This window comes from Schizophyllum commune (assembly GCF_000143185.2).
Source record: "Schizophyllum commune H4-8 unplaced genomic scaffold SCHCOscaffold_3, whole genome shotgun sequence".
Taxonomy (NCBI): Eukaryota; Fungi; Basidiomycota; class Agaricomycetes; order Agaricales; family Schizophyllaceae; genus Schizophyllum; species Schizophyllum commune.
Window position 1 is genome coordinate 2183499 of NW_026089540.1, and position 22685 is coordinate 2206183.

General features: G+C 59.6%; 10 protein-coding genes across 10 annotated transcripts; 2 read left to right on the forward strand and 8 right to left on the reverse strand.

Moving 5' to 3' along the window:
• Positions 1 to 3: 3 nt before the first annotated feature.
• On the forward strand, positions 4 to 869 carry SCHCODRAFT_01293678 (uncharacterized protein). The gene has a single exon (XM_050341391.1). It carries the CDS (start codon positions 128 to 130, stop codon positions 728 to 730), a length of 603 nt encoding a protein of 200 aa, XP_050201737.1. The 5' UTR covers positions 4 to 127; the 3' UTR covers positions 731 to 869.
• Positions 870 to 1547: 678 nt separating this feature from the next.
• SCHCODRAFT_02197600 (uncharacterized protein) lies at positions 1548 to 5349 on the reverse strand. Its single transcript, XM_050342045.1, has 9 exons — positions 4865 to 5349; positions 4772 to 4819; positions 4438 to 4724; positions 4337 to 4380; positions 3637 to 4270; positions 3275 to 3569; positions 3157 to 3213; positions 2232 to 3068; positions 1548 to 2182 (listed from the first exon to the last, which is right to left on the reverse strand). The coding sequence occupies exons 1-9, from the start codon at positions 4959 to 4961 to the stop codon at positions 1842 to 1844; spliced, it is 2640 nt and encodes an 879-aa protein (XP_050201738.1). The 5' UTR covers positions 4962 to 5349; the 3' UTR covers positions 1548 to 1841.
• A 388-nt stretch (positions 5350 to 5737) lies between these two features.
• SCHCODRAFT_02493743 (uncharacterized protein) lies at positions 5738 to 7568 on the reverse strand (the record flags this gene model as incomplete). Its single annotated transcript, XM_050342987.1, has 3 exons — positions 5738 to 6198; positions 6256 to 6639; positions 6704 to 7568. The coding sequence occupies 3 exons, from the start codon at positions 7566 to 7568 to the stop codon at positions 5738 to 5740; spliced, it is 1710 nt and encodes a 569-aa protein (XP_050201739.1).
• Positions 7569 to 11298: 3730 nt separating this feature from the next.
• Positions 11299 to 12347, reverse strand: SCHCODRAFT_02615666 (uncharacterized protein). The gene is made up of 3 exons (XM_003034443.3): positions 12194 to 12347; positions 12026 to 12125; positions 11299 to 11964 (listed from the first exon to the last, which is right to left on the reverse strand). The coding sequence occupies exons 1-3, from the start codon at positions 12312 to 12314 to the stop codon at positions 11460 to 11462; spliced, it is 726 nt and encodes a 241-aa protein (XP_003034489.1). The 5' UTR covers positions 12315 to 12347; the 3' UTR covers positions 11299 to 11459.
• Positions 12348 to 12464: 117 nt separating this feature from the next.
• Positions 12465 to 14485, forward strand: SCHCODRAFT_02491087 (RIO1-domain-containing protein; the record flags this gene model as incomplete). The annotated part of the gene is made up of 3 exons (XM_050342944.1): positions 12465 to 12693; positions 12742 to 13154; positions 13220 to 14485. 3 exons carry the CDS (start codon positions 12465 to 12467, stop codon positions 14483 to 14485), a joined length of 1908 nt encoding a protein of 635 aa, XP_050201740.1.
• Positions 14486 to 14695: 210 nt separating this feature from the next.
• SCHCODRAFT_01092260 (dihydroxy-acid dehydratase) lies at positions 14696 to 16704 on the reverse strand (the record flags this gene model as incomplete). Its single annotated transcript, XM_003034444.2, has 7 exons — positions 14696 to 15236; positions 15289 to 15851; positions 15904 to 16106; positions 16155 to 16408; positions 16461 to 16475; positions 16524 to 16600; positions 16651 to 16704. The coding sequence occupies 7 exons, from the start codon at positions 16702 to 16704 to the stop codon at positions 14696 to 14698; spliced, it is 1707 nt and encodes a 568-aa protein (XP_003034490.1).
• Positions 16705 to 17061: 357 nt separating this feature from the next.
• Positions 17062 to 18160, reverse strand: SCHCODRAFT_02615671 (uncharacterized protein). The gene is made up of 4 exons (XM_050344723.1): positions 18056 to 18160; positions 17812 to 17999; positions 17296 to 17766; positions 17062 to 17236 (listed from the first exon to the last, which is right to left on the reverse strand). Exons 1-3 carry the CDS (start codon positions 18136 to 18138, stop codon positions 17366 to 17368), a joined length of 672 nt encoding a protein of 223 aa, XP_050201741.1. The 5' UTR covers positions 18139 to 18160; the 3' UTR covers positions 17062 to 17236; positions 17296 to 17365.
• On the reverse strand, positions 18061 to 19021 carry SCHCODRAFT_02197732 (uncharacterized protein). Its single transcript, XM_050342046.1, has one exon. The coding sequence runs from the start codon at positions 18728 to 18730 to the stop codon at positions 18221 to 18223; it is 510 nt and encodes a 169-aa protein (XP_050201742.1). The 5' UTR covers positions 18731 to 19021; the 3' UTR covers positions 18061 to 18220.
• On the reverse strand, positions 18822 to 20805 carry SCHCODRAFT_02725020 (beta subunit of citrate lyase; the record flags this gene model as incomplete). Its single annotated transcript, XM_003034446.2, has 9 exons — positions 18822 to 19370; positions 19423 to 19538; positions 19589 to 19649; positions 19705 to 19892; positions 19947 to 19962; positions 20019 to 20246; positions 20352 to 20441; positions 20494 to 20683; positions 20708 to 20805. 9 exons carry the CDS (start codon positions 20803 to 20805, stop codon positions 19314 to 19316), a joined length of 1044 nt encoding a protein of 347 aa, XP_003034492.1. The 3' UTR covers positions 18822 to 19313.
• A 305-nt stretch (positions 20806 to 21110) lies between these two features.
• On the reverse strand, positions 21111 to 22648 carry SCHCODRAFT_02615676 (chorismate mutase). The gene is made up of 4 exons (XM_003034447.2): positions 22172 to 22648; positions 21763 to 22077; positions 21431 to 21696; positions 21111 to 21375 (listed from the first exon to the last, which is right to left on the reverse strand). The coding sequence occupies exons 1-4, from the start codon at positions 22389 to 22391 to the stop codon at positions 21232 to 21234; spliced, it is 945 nt and encodes a 314-aa protein (XP_003034493.1). The 5' UTR covers positions 22392 to 22648; the 3' UTR covers positions 21111 to 21231.
• Positions 22649 to 22685: the final 37 nt, after the last annotated feature.

Here is a 22685-nt window from a genome sequence, read left to right on the forward strand (position 1 = left end):
TCCCCTCCCGCCGCTCTTTGACGCTCCCCGCTGACTCCCCCTCCAGCAGACCCTCCGCGCTACCACTCGGCACCCGCGCTTCGTCCCCGGCCTCCCGCGAATCCGTGCCCTCATCCATCATCATCTCATGATCGCAAGCTCACTCATCACGATTCCCCGCCCTCATCATCAGCATGTACCACCACCCCTGCCCATATCTATTGCCTGCATCGCGGCTCGCACCGCGTATCGCTCGCCCCCATCGCGTCTTGCATCTCGCATCCCGCTTGCTGCACCCATCTGCCAATCTGCTACCCACGAGCAGCGCGCCGCATCCAGTGATTGCATGCCGATCCTGGCTTCTATCTGGACAGCCACCACTCGCGCCGCCGTATACCCCCGCAGAAGAAGATGGAGAAGCAGCAGAAGCCTCGGCTGGCAGCCGATGTGCGGATCCTCATCACTTGGTCTCCGCCAAGGTGACTGTCCCCAAGCGCCTTCGCGAACTCGGCATCAGGCTTCTCGAGCTCGCTATCGCGCCTTCGCGAGCTCGACATCGCCCGCCCACCTAGAGGCTATAGCACTACCAAGCCTGCTCCTAGAGGCTACCGCAGCGCCAGACGCAGCGAGCGCAGGCACGCACCACCACGCACTGTACTTGTATATTTGTTTTCCTGTATCTATTGTGTATTTCTATCGCGTACGTGACTGGAAGTGCTATCAGTATCTGCATGTCTCTGCTCCTCCATGAAGTTCGTGGTGTTCTTTGAATGTCGTCGATATCCTTCAAAGAACATGCATCATGCTGTGATCTTGCGTCCCTCGAAGCTCTTCGAGAACTTCTGGCGGTGTGGAAATTATGTTTGCCTCTTTGATGAAGTTGAAAGGCGGGTAAAAGGAGGATCGTCCTCGTCACAAGCCTTGCAGATGCTGAAAGAGAAGAGAAAGTTATGCTGAAAGAAGCGCGGATTACGGATGTTTGCGTGTGTTATGAACGCATGTGGTTCCTTTTCATGGCATTTACGGACTTCAAAGCCTTCCGCATGGAGTTGCCGCAGTGGCGGAGCCCTTGAAGCCTGAAGCCCAAGATATAGCAACAGAACACGATATGGGGCATGGCTGGAATAGACATCTTATTTGCGTACTCGAGCGTGAACCACCCACATAACGCTCGATCCCATAGAATACCCAGCAAATGGCAACATACATTCCAACCAACAGGCTGTATACAAAATACAAAACAGGGCAGCTATACGGTCCAAAAGCAGCATTAGTGTATGCGCGTGCGATAAGCAGAAGGGGGGAAGGGGGTTGGGTGATAATGGGAAGAGAGGCGCAGGGGTCAGGAGAGACTGAGCGAGGCGCAGGGATCAGGAGAAATTGAGCCGCAAGGGATACGCCCGTGAAAACAAACAAATGCGGCACAGAACGATGAAAGGTAAGAAAAGGGAAGACAACTACACATGTCGTATGTCAACAAAATAGATAAATACGTTGTATGTCTGACGAGCAATTCTAAGTACACAGGAGGGCGAGAGGTAGGGGGGGGGGGCGCACCGAAGTGCGGGGAAGTGGTGCGCCGGGGAGGAATGGCGAACCACGGATTTGTGAGGTAGCGCGACAGGGTAACGCGACCAAGGTAGGGTAAGGTTGATTGGGAGGGAGGGAGAAAGGAAGAAGGAAAAGAAGAGAAGCACCACGTCAGGATATACAAAGCACGGGCGCACCGAGCCAACGAACGTGTCCAAAGTCCCCAAGAGAGAAGTAGGCTATAGCATAGGAGATATAACATCGTGGAGGTGCGCGTGGGCGCCACAAAGAGGGAGTCGCGCGCTTGACTCTCAAACTTGCGCGCCACCAAGTCAGGGCCCCACCCCGACCGGCGGCACCTCCGCGAGCGCGTTGACAGACACATCGGTCTTCATTTTCTTCGGCGGGCGCATGGTGTCGAGGACGTCGATGGGGCGCTTGAGGGGATGTGGGGGAGAGTGGAGGCCGGAAAGGGGACGATGGTTCGCGTCTTCGTCGGCTTGGGCGGGTGGAGAGCCAGACGCTTCCGTGGGCGCCTTGGACGCGGTGCCCTTTCGCGGAGCGCGCTTGGCGCCGTTGGACTGCCGTCGGTCGTTCGCGTAGTGACACGGCAGCGACTTGCGCGCGCAGCTCGAGCAGGACGGCATGCCACCGTCGCATTTCGTCTTGCGAGCTGAATGCAATATCAGTAAATGATCCTCTGCATCTACAAGGCCACTCACATCGACAGAGGTCGCAGGCAACCACCTTCGGGCCTGACGACGTCAATCGCCCAGTGCCCGACTTGCCTGGCACAGTCGCCGCCCGCTTCCTCGCTGGCGGCGCCTGCATCTGCTCCCGCGAATCCGGCGGCCTCGTCTGCAGCTCGCGCTCGCGCATCGCTTGCTCCCCCCTCATCCCCTGCCCGGGCGCGTCCCTCACCATCAGCGGCAGCCCGCCCGCGCCCATCCCCCGCATCCCCGGCGCGGAGCGCGTCTCCTGCGACGGCGGCGATCCCCGCGGGAGCAGCGTCTCGATATGCGGCAATTCATTGTCCGGAAACATGCTCCTCCCGGGCGGCCCCCGCGGCAGCGCGAACCCGTTCTCCTGCATCTGCATCGGGTTGAAGCCCTTGCCGTCCTGCATCGAGGGCGGGAAGCCCTTGTCGCTGCGCGCGAGCGCGGTGATGGGCGGCAGCGTTGGCCCGTCGTACGCATTGTGCGGACTGTGGTCGTACGCGCGCTGCTGCTGCTCCGTGGCGTTCGAGGCCCTCCGCTCGGCGGCGTTGCTCGCCCTCCGCGCCGGGTGCTGCTGATCCGCGGCGTTAGATTGCCTTCGGGATGGTGGCGCTCCGGGTGACAGCTGGATCTGTTTGTTGTCAAGGTCGCCTGATGGCTCGCCCATAACTGGCGCCTCGCCCAACACGGACGGCTCTCCCACGCTATCGCTGTCGCTCAGCTCGTCTGCCGCCTTGGGGCGCCCTGACCGCCGCCGCTGAGTCGCACTGTACTCGCAGGTGTGCGACCGCTTTTCGCACTGTCCACAGCCCGGCCGTGCGCCATCGCATTTGAGTTTTCGAGCTGCAGAAAAAATAGCAAAAAATCCAGAATGGAAGAGAAGAGACCGTCAGTAAAACAGCGCCCATACAGCAAAACAAAACGGACGGACATCGGCAGAAGTTGCACGCAATCGTGATCTTCCTCGGCTTCGAGCGAAGGTGTCCACCTATACAAGCGATCCCATTCAGCCGAAAACTCAAAAGTCGCGGGCGAAACAGAATACGCACGGCTCTCCGTCTTCGTAGACGGCCCAGGAACTGCATCTGCCAGCGCGCGCGCAGTAGGCAGCGAGTCCGACAACGAGCGCGCGGGCAGATGCACATCCTCTACCGCCCGCCCGACGTCGACCATCGACGCATGATGCGCCAAGGGCGGCTGTGCAACCGCCCCCGTATTCACCGCCAGCGCCGGCCTGCTGCCCGCGGGCGGTGGTTGTGGCGCAATCGGATTTGCGTGCACCGACCTTCGGTAGTTCACCACGTTCTGCTTGAAGAGGTAGTCGCGCGTGTATTTCCGCAGCGTCTGTGGCGCCGGCGCGGGCGGTCGTCAGCACGATAGCTCGCCGCTAGAACCCGCGTGGCCGACGTACCTCCATGTGGTGGAAAATCGCGCCTCGGAGCGCCATGAAGTCGCAGTGCTTGTGGTCGAGGACGTCGAGGTAGCCCCAACGGTATGCGCGCACGTACTTGCCCGCCAGTAGCTTGGGTCGCGACAGCAGTGAAGGCCTATATTGCTCAATGAGGTCATGACGAGATGGCTGCACGCGCTGTACGCCGTCGCTATGGGCGTAAATATCAGGAGATATTAGCGCGTACGGCAGTCGCGGGATTGGCGTCGGTGGTGACGCCCGCGACGAGGCGATAAGTTCAGGCTGGAGTGCATCGGCCGCCGCAGCAGTGTCTTGTGCGGCATATTCGTCGAAGATACCAAAGCCAATACCCGCGTCTGCGAGGTCTTTGCGGACAGCGGCCTTGATAGTCGCCAGCCGCGCGTTTGAAAGCACGTCTGCACGCGAGATGACAGGCAGGACATTGACGCGCGCCGAGAGGTTCTTGATAGCGAGGATGTCGCCGCGAGGTAGAGAGGGACGCGCAGGCAATGGACTCCCTCCCGACGGATCGAGAAGTACCGCATCAGGCTCCAGCTGTGGGAATCCTGGTCTGCACGCCCTCGAGGCAGCGGCTGGCGGCACAATGAGGTCGGGGTCGAGGAAATAAATACATCTGTGGCGTCGCGGAACAATAAAAATGAGTCACCGGCGAACAGCGAGAGGCGGCAGGCGTGCTCACAGATGAATAAACTGATCGCCGCTGGCCGCCCGCCTAGCATCGCGCTGTAGAACCCGCATCAGCAACCCCGCGCGCACCCGGGCACAGGCACTGCCACTCACGTCTTCCACAGCTTCCGCGAACCGAGTGTCGATGAAGCGCACGATGTCCGCGAGCACGCGCTCGGCTGCTGGGGTGTCGCGCGCGTCGAGGGCGGGGGTGTCAACGAGGCCGAGCGCGATCGGTGGGGCGCCCGTTTCGGGCTCGACGTCGAGGGAGGCGACGCGCAGCTGGGTGGTCGGCGCGGCGCAGGTCTGGACGAACTTGGCCAGGTGGGCGACCTGGTCCTGGGTGGTGCCGGACGCGATCTCGCTCGTGTCCGCGAGCAGGCGGAGGAAGGACGACTTGCCTGCGGGGGGTGAGGCGGGGGGCGCGCGGGGAAGAGGGGTAGCTCACCCCCTGAGCATCCTGCGACGAGGAGATTGAATTCTGGGCGTTGGGAGACTGGGGCCGTGAGGAATGGCGCGCGGAGAGGGGAGGGGGGCGTACCGAGATTGGCGGGCGGGGAGAGGTCGAGATGGTTACCGGTGAGGACGCCGATGGCGGGGAGGGAGGGGCGGTCACGGATGTGGCGGTCGTCGAGCATGGCTGGCGGCGTCCCGGAGGCGCATTCACTTCACGGTGCGCTCCGTGGGGCGAGATGGGCGGTCGGGAAAAGAGACGGCCTGCGCATGGGCGCGGAGGAAACGGATAGCTAGCATTCGGCCGGCATCAATCCATCAACCTCCGACGCCGTGAGACGCAGATTCTCATCATTGAGTGCGCCGCCCCGTCTCCGTCCAGGTACTCCCCCGCAGACCGCATACTCCGTCGATACACATTATATTCGCTACAGTACGCAATTAAGAAGGCAGTTACTGGGAGACTTATAAGGAGGCAGCTACTAGGAATAATCTTCAATAAGCTAGACACCCGCACACAGCCGCACTCCGGACGACAGCTAGCGACGGCAGCGAACGCCCCGTCCCCGATAGGCGGCTCGGGTATGAAACGGTCCGCCCGGCGCAGGCGACCGCGGCGAACCCCCGGCGCGCTACATGCGCTCCCGAGGGCCACCATCGTGCCCGCACACCAGTCGCAGAAGAGGGTCGGAAGGAGAGGCGCTAGCCAAGCGCGCGCAGCTGGCTAGCAACCGGGATACGTAACACAAGAACCTCGGAACCTGACAAATCCACCCGCCCCGCGGACACGCCAGATGAGCGGTCATGGGGGCGGCGGCTGGGAATTCAAGGCACGCTGAACCGTGGCCTGCTCTCCGCCGTGTGCGCCCGGACGCCCCGCCGACGACCTCCCAGGCAAGCGTACTCCCAGCCAGCTCGGCCTGGGCGCGCGGAGAGCAAGCGCGCCCCCGACGCCACCCTGCTACCGCCCTCGCCATTCGTCCGGCCGCTCCGTCTCCTCGTCTTCCTCCGGTTCCTCCGCATAGCTCGGGCGCGTGGGAGTCCGAACGCTTCTTCGTGCGGCAGGCGTCATGGGTGGCGGCCCCGTTATCGGCGTCGGACCTGGCGGTCCCGGCGGCAGCGGTGGCCCTCCGTGAGGTGGCATATATGCGCTACTCGGCGGGTAACCATAGGTATAGGACGACGGCGGGAGGATGCTGCCTGCGTATGCGGACGTCGCGGTGGTATGGCTCGACGATGAAGACGAAGAGCGTGCGATATCCCTCTCCATCGCCGTCGCCTCCGCCTTCCGTCGCGCCTTTTCTGCCTTCGACATCTTGCCGGGCCCACGCCGACGGGGCGACGACCGATACGTGCATACATTGCTGCGGGACAGGCAGTTGCCGCAAACAGGCTTGGCCCCATCACAGCGGAGCTTGCGACCTGTTCACGCGCCAAAGCTCAATCTCATCTTCGCGAACGCTAATCGTGAGAGCTCACCTCGACAAAAGTCGCACGCGATCTCTGTTTTTCTCGTCTGCGTCTTGCGCGGCTCGGTGCTTCTGGGTCGTTTTTGAGGCGGGGGTTCCATTTCTTCATCTGGGCGAGAGCGACTTGGGTACACGGACTGCGAAGAGGAGGGGACTGGGGTATAACTCTCGTGGCGGCTGGGTTCCATCGGCCTGTTTCGCTCCTCGTAGCGACGCTCCTCATACCGAGGTTCGTCGTAGCGGTGGGGCTGTTCGGGAGGAAGATAATATGGGGCGTATGGGTCCGGCGAGTAGTGCGGCAGTTCAGAAGGGGGAGGCAGGGGGCGATACTGGTGTTCTACATCTTGATATTGTCTGTACGGTGGCTGCATTGAAGAAGAGGAAGAAGAAGGAGCTGAAAGAAAATTATCCGGCACGTCAACATGAAGCAAGATCCTCAAAGAACGCGCGTGACGTACCAGATGGGGGCGGGGGCATTGGGTACCGGGCAGGCTCTGGCTGCCACGGCGATTCTCTATGAGGCGCATACGTGCCACTCGGCCCGTACTCCTCCATGGGCGGCGGCGGGTCGGGGTACGAAGGCGCATAGGACTCATAGCGGCTGTCTCGACGCTCCCAGCCCGACTCGCCAGTATAGGGGCGGAGGTACTCCATTGGCGGGGCGGGCGGGACGCGCTCTTGATGCCTCCGCGGGGGCATAGGGTCGGCGGGCCTGAAAGAGGACGGCACGGGAGGCTCGTCTCTGTACAGGCCGCGCTCCCTGTAGGGGTCATAGCCTGGCGCGTTGTAGTGGAACTCGAAGGTGTCTTGGGTTGGCGCGCGCGGCGGCGGGGGCGGAGGCGGGCGCGCTCGGTAGGCGGGGTCTTCGGGGGCCGGGACGGGCGGGGTGCTATAGTACTGTGTTGAACTACCATGAGGAATGGAAGAAGGGCCCGCGACTGGATGCGGCTCGCTGTGGAGCGCGTAGGCGGGCACCTGGTGCTCCCGCGCGTCGTCGATAACAGGGCGAGCGGGCAGGTAGCGGCGAGAGACCTCCTGCTCGCGCTGTGCCTGGGCGTGCGCGGCGGCTTCCCAGGAATCGGCGGGGCGGAGAGGATATGAGGATGAGGAGGGGGCGGGGTAGGCGGAGGCGGGGTACGCCTCATCTCTGTGCGGCTCGTCGTCGTCCCTGGGCTCGTAGGTGGAGCGGGAGGCGGAGTCGCGGGGCGGCGGGGGCTGAGGCTCGCGGAACATGAGGGGCTGGAGAGTTGGCGGGAGCGAGCTTTCGTGCACGCGGTCTGCGTCGTCGTCGTCGGCGCGCTGGTCCCGTCTGCGGCGGTCCATGGCGGCGGCGGGCGTCTGTTTGAGTGGGCAGAGAGAAAGGCGGAGTGTAGAGAACGGGCGTAAAGAGGGAGGGGCTCTTGGTGCTAAAAGAGGGAAAAGGAGAAGTACGCAGTCCATCCAGTCGTCGGAATGACGAATAAAGTGGACGGCGAGCAAGACGATCGGGATGCGGAGGAATGTAGCGGAACGAAACAAAAGAGCCTCCAAGCCTCCTGTTTTACTTCCGACCATAACAGGAGCCCACAGCGCACACACACCCGGCGGCGAGCGCGCGGGAGACAGCAGCGCGCAGCGGCGGCGACGACCAGCAAAGTCAACCAACAATCTCTTGTTTTCCGTGTTTTATTGTCTCCTGTTTTGCCGCTCTTTTTTCGCCCGATTTCCCAGGGCCGTGCGGGGCCGCTGCAATTTCATAATTCTGCGCTCTCGTTCCTGTCCTTCCCGAATGGATTATCCATTGTTCGAGTCTTTTCTGAGCCTACGCCGACGCTTGCCTACCCTACGCCCCCGTCGTCGCGCGCAGCGGCGGCCAGCCAGCGTCCGGGCGGCTGAGACACGATCGCAACAGGCATGATAAGATCAGCGACCGTCCGTCACATGGCTTGCCCAGTATGGCGAGGTCCGCCCGGGCAAGCGGCACCCTAATCACCAACTCTAATCGCTAGGGTGGGAATCGCGAACCTTGCCCAAGTCCGTGTCCGCGGCGCGTAAAACGCGTCCCGCGTAAGTTGTCCAGTCCGCACCGCGCAGGACCCCGGATAATGGGCGGCGAGGTTAGTTCCGGAAATCCTCAAAACAGTGGCGTCCAAGTCCGACATTTTTTGGCCAAAAGGACGGCCAAAGTCCGACTTTTTAACCAACCTTGTCGGCCGCCGAAACTCTTTATGTCCCGATTAGGGAAATCAATTATTTGTTTTGTCACGTGAGCGAATATTCAGAATTTCCTGCGACTTTCTGTGCCTCTCCCGAGGGCCTGTTTCGAACGGGAAACCACGCCATTCGACGTATTTCGTTGTTCGCTCGTACCCAGTGCACCATTTAGGCATTTTTGTGCTATTTTGTCTGACATCGAAGTCAGGCAGGGTCCCAAAAGTCCGACTTCCAAAGCAAGGTGACGCCCTCAACCTACCCATTTTCCGACTTTCTCAGAGACATTTTGAGCGTTTGAGGCCCCAAAAAATCCGACATCGCAAACTACCCCTCCCCCCAATTATCCGGGGTCCTCACCGCGCCCGTGGAAGCTGTTCCTGCGCACGCCCGCGGAGGGTTATCCAGCTGCCATCCCGCGCCGCGCCCCCCATCAGTGGTGCTCCCCCGCCCCGACAGATTTAATCAGGCCATTTCCAACCGAGACCGCGTGCGTCATTCCGCGCCCCGCACCAGCGACACAGAGATCGCCACGTCGTGTTCTGTCTGACCGCCTCGCCGTCTGCGCGTGGCAGCATCCATCCGCGCCGTCTGCCAATCATCCTAACCGACTGATTCAGCCCTGCAGAAGCGTCCTAGACGTCTGCCACTAGCTCGCCTCGAAATCTCGTGTTTTTCTCCACCCTTCCTGCACCCCCAATTATCTCCCCTTCGCCGTACTCCCCACCAGCCTCGCGTCCTCTTCTTCTTCCATCGCCTCGTGTACTCCAGCACACGTTCCCCCTTGGCGCATGTATCTGAACTCTGAGGCTCATGTCAGGTCTGCACGACGTGTCCGTCTTATCGATGGACGAGGCTCACCGCCCTGCGGTGACACGAGCCACCTCCTGCGAGACACACGGTGTCGCGCCAAATAGACACCTACAAGCCAAATAGCCGTTCCGCGGGCGGTATCTGGCACTCGACAGCGCAGATCCCGACATTCATTTCCTGTTAATTTTACTGCCAAATAGACGTTCTTCACTTTGCATCGAAGGACTTCCATGTCCGAAGATCCATCTCCCCCTGAAAGCCCATCTCATCTGCGAAGCCCTCGAGGTGCATGTGGGCAGCAGCATGCTCCCTCCCTTCTCTTGGAAGCCTTACCTACTCGCAATCCCACGCCCGAGGTTCGAACACCCATCCCACGAAACGAACATTCATCTCCCAATCGACCATTCATCTCGCGCATCTCGCCCTTCATACCGCCCGGGGAAGAGCCCATCTCCCGACGATCGGGAGATCTGGCCGCGAGATCGGCTCGGATGACACCCATTAGGAAGGTCTTGTATTATGCGGTATGGCGATGTTTGGCTCGGTGGGTCTGGGTGTTTGGTTGGGGGCGTTTCCGTTTGGCAGAGCGACAACGCCCGTTTCGTCGAGTGGCGTATGTATGCGTTGAGTGGCACATCCCTTTCAAAAGGTCGTAACAGGGACGAGTGTTGCCATCCTTTCAAGGGTGAAAGACGACCGTCGTCAATGAAGTGGGTGCGTATAAGCATCTGCCTTCTTTTCCTTTACGCCTTTCTTCGCGTCCGGATATGCCGCGCGCCGAGGGATAGCAAATGGTCATGGGTTGAAACTACTCCTTCGTAATGGAGATACCGTGATCGGGAGAAAGTATCGCGAGAGGCGGTGGGTCGGTCGGTAGGGCTACAGAGAAAGCTCTCATATCTGAGGATATAGATGCAAGCTGTCGCAGTGAGAGTAGGTAGACCAGCGCGTTCAAAGTGTGTAAATTATTGCGGACAGGCCAAACACGCGCAGTGCGATTGCCAGATGCCCAAACAACCCGTGCCACTCAACGGACATACTATCAATCCATCGCCCATCCGCATCCGCTCACCTTATTGTTCTCTTTGAGGGTCTGCGGCTTCGTTGTCTGCCTCGTTGCTCGACTGGCCTGCGCGTCAATGAGCAGTAAAGTCGTTCGACAAGTGCAGCATCGATAGGCGCTCACAGAGGTGATAGACGCTTGAAGATGCGATAGACGCTCAAAGGTAATGAGTAGTCGGCGCTGTCATACGGCCTCAAGGTGAAGGTGCGCGTGAAGCTCTCGAAGAACCATAGGGAATTCACTCACCCAAGCACTGCCATAATACAGATGAACGCCGCCGTAATACAGATGAACGCCGCCATGATACAAATGGACACCGTCGTAAATCAGACGAACACCGCCTCGCACAGATAGGCGCTCGAGATTCGTAGATCCAGACATCAGATAGGCGTTTATCGACGCGCGCACAACCCAGTGAGGCAACTTCAAAGACACATATTGCCTATCTGGGTAATCCTGCGGCGAGGTGGGGGTCCGGCGAAGGAGGTCGGGAAAACACACGGGTGCATACCTTGAGTACACGAGTACATATCCTGAACCCACGAGTGCAGACCGTGAAAACACGAGTGCAGACTGTGAAGATGAGTACACAATTCGAACACACGAGTACATACCGTGAACCCACGAGTGCATACCTTCCTATCGGGGAGATATCGAAGAGCGGATAGGCAGAGATGGGTAACTTGAATACGGGCACGAGGATAGGACGAGATGAGCGGGAGGGCAGGCCCGTTATGTGCGCGAGAATGTCCGTTTTGACTTCGAGGGTATGCCCGTTATGTGCGCGAGGATATGCCCGTGATGAGTGCGGGAACATGCCCATGATGAGTGCGAGGGTAGGCCCCCAACGAGCGCGGAAGCAGGCCCAGAGCGAGCGTGACGGAAAGGCTCAGAGGAGCGTCCGCAGAGCGCCACAATTGTGGCGATGCCACATTGCGCGGCTGGATGGGTGGTCGTAAGCATATGCACAAAGTCGAACGTGGGTCATCCGGTCTTCAACAGATCTGATAGTTCAGTAATAATGCAGACAGCGACAAAAACACAATTAATGTAGCTCAAAAGCCATACACACCATCGTTACCCGCGGTCCCCATCCAACTCGGATGCATCACATACATTCACTATACCACTCTCCAAATTAGCCCACCCTAAGCCCCCGGCGCCCGATACCGCAACAACCTCAGCGACTCGATGCTCTCATCGCTCCTCCGCACCATCTCCTCCACGGAACTCATGATGAAGTACACCGTCGGCGCAATCGCCCACCACACCGTCGTCTGCCACGCACGCCACAGCAGCAGGCTCGTCACCGCGATATAGAATGTTATGGCAGGAAAATTCATCGGCGAGAAGGGCGTTGTAGGTGTAGCGAGGCGCGGCCAAACAAATGGGACAGGCGGGTGAGTGCCTGGGATGAAGGCGCGTGAGGCGGGCGGTACGGGAGCGTAAGGTGACTCGTCCAAGCGAAGCCAGCCGCGGAGGGGTGGCTTGTAGAAGCTGCGGGGGCGGAGACGAAGGAGAAGGATGATGTGGGAGAAAACATTGAAGAGAGCGAGGAGGGTGGAGAAAGGGAGGGGAGGTGCGGGAGCATCTGAGGGAAAGATGGAGAGGAGAGGGCTTTCTTTTGAGGTTCGGAAAAGGTAGTAGAGATGCCTGAGATAGATTCAGCATGAAAGGTGCGTGTGAGTTGGGATGGGGATCAGTGGCTACATACAGCAGCAGCGAAAGGGTAACAAGGATGTGCGCTCCAAGGATGGCGGATTTGAGACGGGGCTCGTTATCAGCAGCTATCTTGTTGATTGTCTCTTCTTGTTCTGAGAGAGCGAAGGGCGTAGCGAGCCGTCAGCAAGGTTTATGCCGGCGGGCGCTTATTTGGACACACCCTGCTCGTCCAGAACGCGCTGATCCTCCTCCTCGGCATCGATCCGGAAATTCTCGACGAACTGGAGCGGTAGGCGCCGCCTGAGCTCGTTGATGATGGGGCTTTCTCGCTCGAGCTCCATCCTTGCAGACGGTCGTGGAAGCAAGAAGCAGGTTCGACTGTGGCACGCGCCCGACGCGCCCAGTGCGGCTGGGAAGCACCGGACCCCGGGCCGAACGCGCCGGGCTGGCTCATCATTTTCGGAATCCATTGTTTTCTGCCATCAATCACCATGTCTGCACCCGTTGCCCCCATCGACCCCGGCCAGTTTGACGATGCACCGGAGGATACAACTGCTCCTGCGCCAGGCCTGAGACAAGATACCGCTTTCATTGATCTATCGGACACGGAGGAGCTGTCTGACCTCGACGCTGAGCTTCCAAGCGATTCGGAGGATTCGATTGACGAATACTACGATGATACGAGGGTGGAGGACGAGGATTGGGAGAATGCTGAGAGAGGTGCGGTACTCTGCATCGGCTTTGCGGATGGAGTACTGACTTTTCCAGACTTCACCAAACAGTACAATCGATTGCGCCAACATGTAGCCGTACGGACAGGGAGCGCTGCTGGGACCTCTTCCGCAACCAAGAAGGGCGCTTCTGTCGCCCCCCTTCCTGCAGTGAACCATCCGACGAAGCAGCGCGCCAGCAGCTCAACGACACATGCCAAGGACAAGACCGCCGATCAGCTGGAGGCGCTCTCGAAGTACTCCTCCCGGCTGGCGAAGATCGACGTCCCGTATACGATGGGTGCTGGTGTTAACCGCAAGGGGCCAAGTGCGACCGCGAACATGAAGGACAAGTCCGACCGCGCAACAAGTGAGCAGGTACTGGACCCTAGGACGAGGATCATTCTATTCAAGATGATCGGGAGGGGGCTGATCCAGGAAGTGAATGGATGTGTGAGTACGGGGAAGGAGGTGCGTGCTAGATCTTCATCGCGTGTGGTCTCTAAGATACTGACATACGCAACCCTTTCCCCCAGGCCAACGTCTACCACGCCCTCACCCCCGAAGGCGCCCACCTTGCGCTCAAGATCTACAAGACCTCCATCCTCGTCTTCAAAGACCGCGACAAGTACGTGTCGGGCGAGTACCGCTTCCGGCGCGGCTACTCCCGCCACAACCCGCGCAAGATGGTGCGCGTGTGGGCCGAGAAGGAGATGCGCAACCTCAAGCGCCTCGTCGCCGCGGGCATCCGCTGTCCCTCGCCCCTCGAGGTGCGCGAGAACGTGCTCGTGATGTCCTTCGTCGGCGACGCCGAGGGCTGGGCGTCTCCGCGGTTGAAGGACGCGAGCCTGCCCGCGGAGGCGTGCGCGGGGCTCTATGTGGAGCTCCTCACCGTGGTGCGGACGATGTATCAGAAGTGCAGGCTGGTGCATGCGGATCTGTCGGAGTACAACATTCTGTTCCATGAGGGGCACCTGTGGATCATCGACGTGTCGCAGTCGGTGGAGCACGACCATCCGCATGCGTTCGACTTCTTGAGGAACGACCTGAAGAACGTGGAGGAGTTCTTTGGGAGGTTGGGCGTGGGGTGCTTGGGCCTCAGGCGCGCGTTCGAGTTCGTGACGAGGGAGAGGGTAGCGAAGGATGAGGCTAACACGGAGACCGACGAGGATGCCCTTCGGCGGTGGATGGAGGAGTCCGCGCATGGCGAAGGGGAGGGGGACGCTGCCGATGAAGATACGACGGCGAAGGAACAGGCCAGCCACGAGGACGCGGTCTTCATGCGCTCGTATATCCCGCGGACGCTCAACGAGGTGTACGACCCGGAGCGCGACGTAGAGGTGCTGAAGAGCGGTGGCGGGAAGGACCTGATCTACAAGGATGCGGTTGGGTTGGTGCTGCCGGAGGATGAGCGGGCAACGAAGGACAAGGAGGGAAAGACGGTATCGTTCAGCGAGGATGAGGCGTCGACATCGAAGGCAGACGACGCAGCGGCGTCAAAGTCAACGAAGGTGGAGGAGGAAGACGATAGTCCAGAGGAGGACGCGTCGGAAGAAGAAGACGAAGAGTCCGGCGAGGAGAATGAGGCTGGGGGCTTCAAGGAGAGGAAGCCGAGAGGGCACCGACACGAGGACAAGGAGGCGAAGAAGGTGCGTGTTGGGCTCGTCCTTCGCGTTGTCAGACGACTGACCAGATCACAGGAGCGCAAGAAGGCTGTCAAAGCTGAGAACAAGGAGAAGAGGAAACAAAAGATGCCCAAAGCGGAGAAGAAGCGCATTATGAAGAAGAGTCGTGGTGGCTAGAGCGACATTGACTTGACCTCATTCGCTGCTGGTACGACAGTCTCCATCAGATACTCTTCCTTGCTTTCAGACTTTTCTCATCTTTATCGGTCATTACTATGTTGTATGTACTAGTACCGGTGTGTTTGTACACTATCAGCCCACTACAGGCATGTCTTTTGGTTGAGCCACCGGATGAAGCTCCCTCGCGCCACGCCACACCTACATCCCTCACGCATCCGTAATGCACCCCTTGCTCGCGTCCGTCACCGTCTTCGTGTACTTGTACAGCGTACCCTGCGTGACCTTCAGGGGCGGCGCCTTCCACGTCTCGCGGCGCTTGGCCAGCTCCTCGTCCGACACCTCCAGCTCGAGCGTGTTCTTCACAGCATCGATGGAGATGACGTCCCCGTCGCGCACGAGCGCGATAGGGCCACCGACCTGCGCCTCGGGGACGACGTGCCCGATGACGAAGCCGTGCGAGCCGCCGCTGAAGCGGCCGTCGGTGAGGCAGGCGACGTCGAGGCCGAGGCCGGCGCCCATGATGAGGGAGGTGGGCTTGAGCATTTCGGGCATGCCGGGGCCGCCCTGGGGGCCGAGGTAGCGCAGGATGACGACCGTCTTCTCGCCCTTCTTGATCGAGCCGGACTCGACGGCGTGCACGAAGTCCTCTTCGCGGTCGAAGGCGCGGGCCTTGCCGGTGAAGCGGAGACCCTCCTTGCCGGTGATCTTGGCCACAGCGCCGCCAGGTGCGAGGTTACCGCGAAGTATTCTGTAGGACATGGTCAGGAAAGTCGCTTGAGATCAAGTTAGCCTCGCCTTACCTCAAGTGCCCGGTTTCCTTGATCGGCTTGTTGAGCGGGTGGATAACATCCTGGCTCGTGAAGTCGAGCTCGCCGTGCTTGTGCACCCAGCGCTCCAAGTTCTCCCCAAGCGTACGACCCGTCACCGTCATGTTGTTCCCGTCGATCATGTTCTGCTTCAGCAAGAAATGCAAGATCTTCGGAATCCCGCCAATCCTATACACGTCCTCCATCACATACTTCCCACTCGGCTTGATGTCTGCGAGGAAGGGTGTGCGGTCGGACACGTTCTGGAAGTCCTCGAGCGAGAGCTCGATGCCGTAGGCGTGCGCGATGGCGAGGAGGTGGAGGACGACGTTGGTGGAGCCGCCGAGGACAATGGCGAGCGTGATCGCGTTCTCGATGGCGCTGCGGGTAAGGATGTCGCGTGGCTTGATGTCGCGCTCGAGGAGCTCGCGCATGGCGGCGCCGACGGAGGCGCACTCCTCGGCCTTCTCGGCGGAGGTAGCGGGGTAGGAGGAGGAGCCGGGGAGGGTCATGCCCATGGCTTCGGCGGCGCTGGCCATGGTATTTGCGGTGTACATCTGGAGGAGCAGTCAGACTCAGCATTCAGGTGGATGTAAGTAAAATACGCACGCCACCGCAAGCACCCGGACCAGGACATGCGTGCCTGATGATCTTCGCACGTTCCTTGTCCGCCTCTGGTGTTTGGCCGTCCTTGATGTACTTGCCATACGCCTCGATCGCGGACACGAAGTCGAGCTTGGGGGAACCTTCACACGCGCCCGGGCGGATGGTACCACCGTATACCATGATACCTGGGCGGTTTAACCTGCCGACTATATAGCGTTGAGCATGTACTCAAGTGGGAAGGGGGAATAACTCACGAGCTATCAAGACACCAGGCATGTTCTTGTCGCATCCCGGGACGACGACCATGCCGTCGAGGTGGTGTCCTCCCGCAGCCGTCTCCACAGCGTCCGCAATGAGGTCGCGAGACTGCAGGGAGTACGACATGCCCTTGGTACCCATGCTAATACCGTCACTGACGCCGACAGTGCCGAACTGGTAGCCAATGATGCCAGCCTCCGTTAGCGAACGCTTGACATCTTGACCAAGCCCCAGAATGTGCTTGTTACATCTGTACGAGTTCCAGCATACTGGGGAAGGAGTGAAAATGAAGGGGGGCTCACGGGTTGCCCTCATACCTGCAGAATATGTTGAGTCATGGTCATGTAATAAGAGGGAAAACGCACCATACGCTCGCGACACCGACCATCGCCTTCTCGAAGTCAGACTCCGTGTCCACACCATCCGTGGCGTACAACATGGCCTTCCCAGGTCTCAGCAACGATATTGACGACATGCATACGCCCGGCATACCTGACTCGCGCCCTGGTCCTTGCGCTGGGTGATGAGCCGGCTGTACCGGTTCATTATAGGCTTCTCCTGGCATTTTGCGGTCGTGGACAGTGCCCTGGACGAGCGCCGGAGGGCCGCGGACGGGCGAGCCTTGCAGAACATCGCGGTCGACGGTGAAGAGAACTGAGTCGTTAGCGCGCGGTGATTTCGTTCACCTCGACGATCATTGGCGGACCGGACCCAATGTCCGACGTCCGAAAGCGCCGATCCCATTGTTCTCTTCGCCATTGTCCGGATCGCCGGAGCTAGCCGACTTCTGGCGCACTTCTCGCTGTTGCGGTCAGCAAGCGTTTTACGTGCATGATACGGTTACAAGCGGCTCCAGGAACTGTCGTCGAACGCTAGGACCCCATTCCAAAATCGCTCAAAAAATCCAGGAAAAAACCAGTCACATTAGGGGGACGATATTATGGCCAGCTATCTTCAACTCCAAGACAGGCTTATGTACAGTAGGAAACATATCTTCTGGAGGCTTCATTCGAACCTTTATTCAATTTGGCGAGAGGTCGGTTTCTTGATCAGCGCCTACTGCAACCCTGTGAGCACGCTAGTAAATCACAGGTGAGCCTCTGCCGCATTCAATGAGCATCTCCGCATGTTGCTCACCTTCGCGGAGATTCGCCTAGCAACTGAAAGACAAGCTGTGTTCGGATGCAGTCGAGAGCGCTGCACGAGGCTACCCTCCTTCAGCAGGGACGTCATCGCGCGGTCGCAGATGTGCTTCTCCTGTAGGCTTGCCGATAACCTGTGGGCGCGCAATAGAGTCTGCCGCGTACCCCGGCGCATGGTGGTATGGCGCCGTCGGTGGCTGCGGGTCGTCGAACAAAGGCAGCTCGGCGGACGGTCCCCCTCGCGGGCCCTCTCTTCGCCAGCGTATCGGGGGACTGAGGGGCACGGAGTTCGCGTCCTCCAGCTCGTTGTCAGTAGGCGCAGTGCGCGGCCTGCGCCTCGCTCCGACCTTGTCCCTCTTTTTTCCTGGCCCGCGTCGCCGCAGAATGGGAACGTAAGAGCACTCCTGGTCTCGGGTGACGCAGGCCTCGCAGCGCGGCTTATCACCTGTGCAGCGGAGTTTTCTCTCTGCCTAAGGTCAGCAAGAGAGAGAGAGAATTGTAAGGCGCTTACGACGGCAAAAATCGCAAGCGATATGGCCAGTTGACGCCCCGCTCTTCCGGCGAGTTTTCTCCTCCGGAGCGTTAGGTCCCTCCATGATAAACGTGTGTTGCTGCTGTCCCTGCGCCCCTCTATCCGACTGAGTCTCCGCCTCAGATTCCAGTTGGATGAGCCTAGGCGACGATCCCTGAGCCAAAGACCTGGAGACGCAGAATTAAGCATTAAAATCAGAAGCGCCTCGTGCCTTGCGACTCACGGCTCGTGTCTGTACTCCTGCGCCTGCTGCTGCCAATAATCGGCGTCTGCCCGCGCGTACTTGCCACCGCTACGTGGCATCATCGTGATCAGCGCTTGAGTCGAAGGAAGAAGAAGACGAAAAGACGTGCGCGAGCACGTGCGGATGGCTGAGAACTTTCTTTACTTACTGAGGAATCGGATTATGCCCGCTGCTGATTGAGGCCGCTGCCGGCTGGCTGCTGATCCCACGTCCAGCACCGCCGCACTGGATCACGGGAGCCATCATGGTCGCTTCTGGCGGCGCGTACGCATAATTCAGCGAAGGCGCCTGCTGCTGATCCGGGCCCCTTTGTGCCGACGCGTGCTGTGTCGTAAAGTTCCATTGGGCTTCCACGGGTGTCGCGAGCGCGCCGGTCTGCGCGTAGTAGTAGTGCAGATACGACTTGCCCGGGTGCGAGGAGGGCGAGGGCAGGGGCGGCGAGGCAGGGTGCTGGGGGTAGTCGGCGTAGGCAGCACTGTGGTGAGAGGGGAGGCGCGGCGGCTGCGAGATAGGGGACGACATAGGGTCGCCCGTGCTAGCATCGTCGTCGGTGCTGGCGGTCGTCGGCTCGTGGTCTCTGCCATGTTGCTCAGCCCACGAGGTAGCGCGGAGAAACGAGAGCTGATGGGCAGCCGCCTCGTGCTCCCAGGTCATCTCGTGCGAAGCCAAGACAAAAGTCGGTGGTGGCACGAACGGCCGTATGTGAGTGGGGAAGAGAAGTCGCGTATGTGGCGCAGGGCCAGGTCAGGACCCAGGTGCACCGCGGTGAGATGATGGTGGGAAGAGGAAAGGTTAGTTTCGCCCCTCGCGCGGTATTTATCTGTGGTGTGAGCCTGGATCGACGTCGTGGTTCAGAATCAAGAGAGAAAGGCTCGCGGAGACAGATCGGAATCAAATTCCAACCACCATGCGCCACACGCACCGATCGGCTTCCTCGCCTCCATTGGGCGTTTCATTTCTCCCCGGGCTCGACGGCTCTTCTGATTTGACCATATCCAGCAGCGCAATGTCGGCCTCCCGGCGCGGGAAGTCCCTGGAATGGAGAGAACAGCCGTCTCTTCATTTTAGCAAGTGCTGTGTTGGAGATATGTCGTGCAGACACACGCGTCATGTCATGATACGGAATTTGCAACTATTTCGTGGCAACTGCCATCCGGGCTTCGAGGCGCTAGTACTAGCCAGTTACCCTGTGATTATTTGTTTACATTGGATGGATGAACCGGACGAGGAAATACGGTCAGACGTGAGGGATAGTCAGGCCTGCAGCCTTGGCCATGCTGATGACTTTCTCAGCCTGCGAGATAGCGTCAGAAATCTTCCTCGTTCTTCGTTGGCTAATGGCGCACCTGCTTCAGCATAGGAGCGTCAATCATCTCCCCGTCAATGCCGACGGCTCCCGTCCCCATTGTCGATGCATACGCCGCATCTAGCTGATGAACAATCTTCGCAGCCCGAAGGATCTCTGCAGGCCAGATTAGCCACTTCTACAACGGCCGCCGCGCGCAATCCTACCTTGCTCGGTGGGCACAAATGTAGACTGAATAGTCTCCACCTGGACGGGATGGATCGCTTGCTATTACACGCGGTCAGAATTAAACCTACCGGGACGGAACTTTGCGGGCACGCACCTTTCCATTAAACCCTAAATTACGACCGTCCTTGCACTCCTCCTTGAGCTCCTCCGGGTCCTTGTAGTGCTTGAAGACCATGTCAATAGCCTCTAGCCCGTGCGCCTTTGCCGCTATAACGATCTGCGACCGCGTATACAGGAGCTCTCGGCGAGAGTGCGTGCGGATGATTCCCGTGTCAGCGCAGACTATGGCCATGAATTAGCTCTCCGGCACTTTTCGAACCCACGCAGCAGACTCACAATCCTCCGCAGCGAACTATCATTTTCGTCAGCGCATTGTCGGTGCCAGCGAATACAATAAATTGAGCTTACCAACAACGCGCTCAACTGCCCGCCCATAAGCGGTCCATGCTCCGACTTCCAGTGGCTGATGGACCCTATATTCCACAGCGCCTGCGCGCTCTCGATGCTCGCGACGAGGCGCAGACCGCGGCCTGGGTCGACGCGCGTAAGTTCGCGGATGACGTTCGACACGTGGTTGAGGTCCTTCGTGGAGTTGACTTTGGGGAGGACGAGGGTGCTGACGACGGGGGAGCGTAGCTAGGTTACGAAGGTGAGTGAATATGAGAGTAAAACGCGAAGGGTTGGCTTCATCTCCGGGCTGTTTCGTAGGGCGACGAGGGAAGTAGGTAAACTTGCACTTACGACATAGGCCATGTCCTCCTCGAAGAACTTGGTCGACACGCTGTTGACGCGGACGGCGACGCGACGACGGTCGAGCGTGCGCTCCTCGTGCTGGCAACGTACGCCGTCAGCGAAAGTCGAGGGTTACATGGGTGAAACTTACCTCCAAAAACGATTGCAACCGCACTCTAGCTCTTTCCTTGTCCGCAGGGACCGGAGACACGCTGTCCTCGAGGTCATAAATGACCATGTCGGACCCTACCTCCTTGGACTTCGCCAGCATCTTGTCGGACGAAGACGGCACATAGAGCCACGAGCGTCGTAGTTGCAGCTCCGAGGGAGGCGTGTGAGGGCTGTGAGCGGGACGGTTGTAATACCTCTGGGCGGCGCAGCCCGAGTATGCCAGGAAAGCCTGTGAAATAAAACGAGTCGTGGCGTAGGTCGCGAGTGGCGAGCGGAGGCGCGAGACAAACATATTCAGAGTGCGAAGCCAATGGGAGCGTAGCGAAAGTAGTTAGAGTTCGGAAAAAGCAGTAGCATTCGCGTTCAGCTGTTCCCTGTCGCACCCGCGACGGGTTCTGGCAAGTTCAAGTCCGGGCGCGTGCGTCATGTCTGCCACGTGCGGAAACTGCCGTTCAACTGTGACCGGTCATTGCTATTCCGCCCATCTCATCCCACCGTCCTCTGCTGTCCCTCATATCTGCCTTGATTTCAGAACCGGATAGTTTTGCTTCTATCTAAGCCCTAACCCCCCCCCCCCCCCCGCGATGACTGGTCTTGCCGCGATGATACCATTTTCGCAGACCGTAGAAAGCGGCAGAGGTAGAAATGTTGAGGAAGAGAAGGAATCGGACGCTGTTTATATCAACATAGCAGAGGGTCAATTTGATACACTTTCCATCTATGGTTGTTGACTTGTAGGATGTACACCGTTCGTACTGGGTGCTGAAGCGGGAGGAATATTCACCGCTGCCTTCCCCTTCGTTCTCAACTCCTCGATCTCCTGTTCGGACAACCCATCTAGTCTTTGTAGGAGGTAATCGACCTGCGAACGACTGCGTCAGCACTCCTTCCCTCACCAACATCAACCACACACTCACCTCCACATCCTTCGTCAACGGAATGATGAAGCTCTCATACAAATCCACCAACCCCTCCACATCCACCTTCTGCGCCGTCGACACGGTCTCCCCGTCGATGATCTCCTGCGCGTACGTCGAGGCTTTCTTCCGCACGCGTTGCAGGAGCTTGCGCTCGACCTCGGGCTTGGTGATCAGGCCCTCGAGCGCCTCGCGATTCGGGTTGAGGATGTGGGGGATGAAGGCCGCGGGGTTTTCCTGGAATTTGGACTCGGAGACGAATTTGCCTAGGGGTGGGGGTGGTCAGCATAACCGTGCGTACGGACAGTGTCGAAAGAGAACCAAGTACCCACCATAATGCACCCTCTTGCTAATCGCTTGCAGCAACTCCACATCCACCGTCGCCGCCGACCCATGGTTGCCGTCATCGTTGTACAGCTCGCCCTCGTCCGCGACGCCCTGCGCGCGCTTCGCGGCGGCGAGCGCGAGCGACGCGCGGCGCGTGATGCGCGGGACGACGTGCTTGACGTAGTGCGCGAGGATCGTCGGGTTCGCATTCACCGTGTTCGGGTAGAGCGTGCGGGGGAAGGTGGGCGGGGCGATGACGGGCGCGGGGAGGTCGGTGGTGAAGGCGTATTCGTCGGGGGAAGTGTAGCGCCGAGCTTTGGCTGGGGGCAAAGGGGGAGGTAGAAAGGAATGTGAGACGATGGAGTCACATCAGCACAACGCATCCCACACCCAATCGACCAACGGTCCACACACCATGAAAGCTCTCGATCTCATGCAAGAACCACTCCAGCCAGGACCCCTCAAACCCGAGCGCGCGCAGCTCCGCGAACGCGCCGGGCTCGTACATCTTCGGGTTGTGCGCGAACTGCGCGCGCTCGATGACGGAGAAGATGATCGTCTCTTCGAGGCGGACGAGCACGGAGCGGATGCGCTCGAGGTTGAGGGGATCGCCGGAGAAGAGGTTGGATTGCATGATGGGGGAAGGGGCTTGAGATGGTGGGCGGAGTGGGAGTGGAAGGGGGAGGGCGCGAGTTCGGTTTACGGAGTTCGAAAGTAGTCAGCGATGAGTTCGTGCAATCAACGATCGAAGGTCCGGACTAGGTGGACTGGCGCCGTCTACGCTGGATTGCTGGAGCCAAACGTGTACCGGTGCAGCTAACGGCGGAGGGGAAGAGGAAGGGGGGACCAGGAAACGCAGGTGAGGGAGGAGGATAAGAGCGGGGGAATACCCCGATCTCATGACGGAGGGGGGCATTATGACTCGGGC

What these genes read in the sequence shown, in the direction of transcription:
- SCHCODRAFT_01293678 (XM_050341391.1), top strand. Translation starts at nt 128, where the DNA reads ATGATCGCAAGCTCACTCATCACGATTCCCCGCCCTCATCATCAGCAT.
- SCHCODRAFT_02615666 (XM_003034443.3), bottom strand. Translation starts at nt 12,314, where the DNA reads ATGGAGCTCGAGCGAGAAAGCCCCATCATCAACGAGCTCAGGCGGCGC. An exon ending in GCGCGTTCTGGACGAGCAGG is followed by an intron (nt 12,126 to 12,193) that starts GTGTGTCCAAAT and finishes TCGCTCTCTCAG; the next exon opens with AACAAGAAGAGACAATCAAC. An exon ending in GTTACCCTTTCGCTGCTGCT is followed by an intron (nt 11,965 to 12,025) that starts GTATGTAGCCAC and finishes AATCTATCTCAG; the next exon opens with GCATCTCTACTACCTTTTCC.
- SCHCODRAFT_02197732 (XM_050342046.1), bottom strand. Translation starts at nt 18,730, where the DNA reads ATGACCTGGGAGCACGAGGCGGCTGCCCATCAGCTCTCGTTTCTCCGC.
- SCHCODRAFT_02615676 (XM_003034447.2), bottom strand. Translation starts at nt 22,391, where the DNA reads ATGCAATCCAACCTCTTCTCCGGCGATCCCCTCAACCTCGAGCGCATC. An exon ending in TGAGATCGAGAGCTTTCATG is followed by an intron (nt 22,078 to 22,171) that starts GTGTGTGGACCG and finishes CTTTGCCCCCAG; the next exon opens with CCAAAGCTCGGCGCTACACT. An exon ending in TAGCAAGAGGGTGCATTATG is followed by an intron (nt 21,697 to 21,762) that starts GTGGGTACTTGG and finishes CCCCACCCCTAG; the next exon opens with GCAAATTCGTCTCCGAGTCC.
- SCHCODRAFT_02197600 (XM_050342045.1), bottom strand. Translation starts at nt 4,961, where the DNA reads ATGCTCGACGACCGCCACATCCGTGACCGCCCCTCCCTCCCCGCCATC. An exon ending in TGCGTGCAACTTCTGCCGAT is followed by an intron (nt 3,069 to 3,156) that starts GTCCGTCCGTTT and finishes TTTTTTCTGCAG; the next exon opens with CTCGAAAACTCAAATGCGAT. An exon ending in TGCCTGCGACCTCTGTCGAT is followed by an intron (nt 2,183 to 2,231) that starts GTGAGTGGCCTT and finishes TATTGCATTCAG; the next exon opens with CTCGCAAGACGAAATGCGAC.
- SCHCODRAFT_02615671 (XM_050344723.1), bottom strand. Translation starts at nt 18,138, where the DNA reads ATGATGCCACGTAGCGGTGGCAAGTACGCGCGGGCAGACGCCGATTAT. An exon ending in CAGGAGTACAGACACGAGCC is followed by an intron (nt 18,000 to 18,055) that starts GTGAGTCGCAAG and finishes CTGCGTCTCCAG; the next exon opens with GTCTTTGGCTCAGGGATCGT. An exon ending in CGCTTGCGATTTTTGCCGTC is followed by an intron (nt 17,767 to 17,811) that starts GTAAGCGCCTTA and finishes GACCTTAGGCAG; the next exon opens with AGAGAAAACTCCGCTGCACA.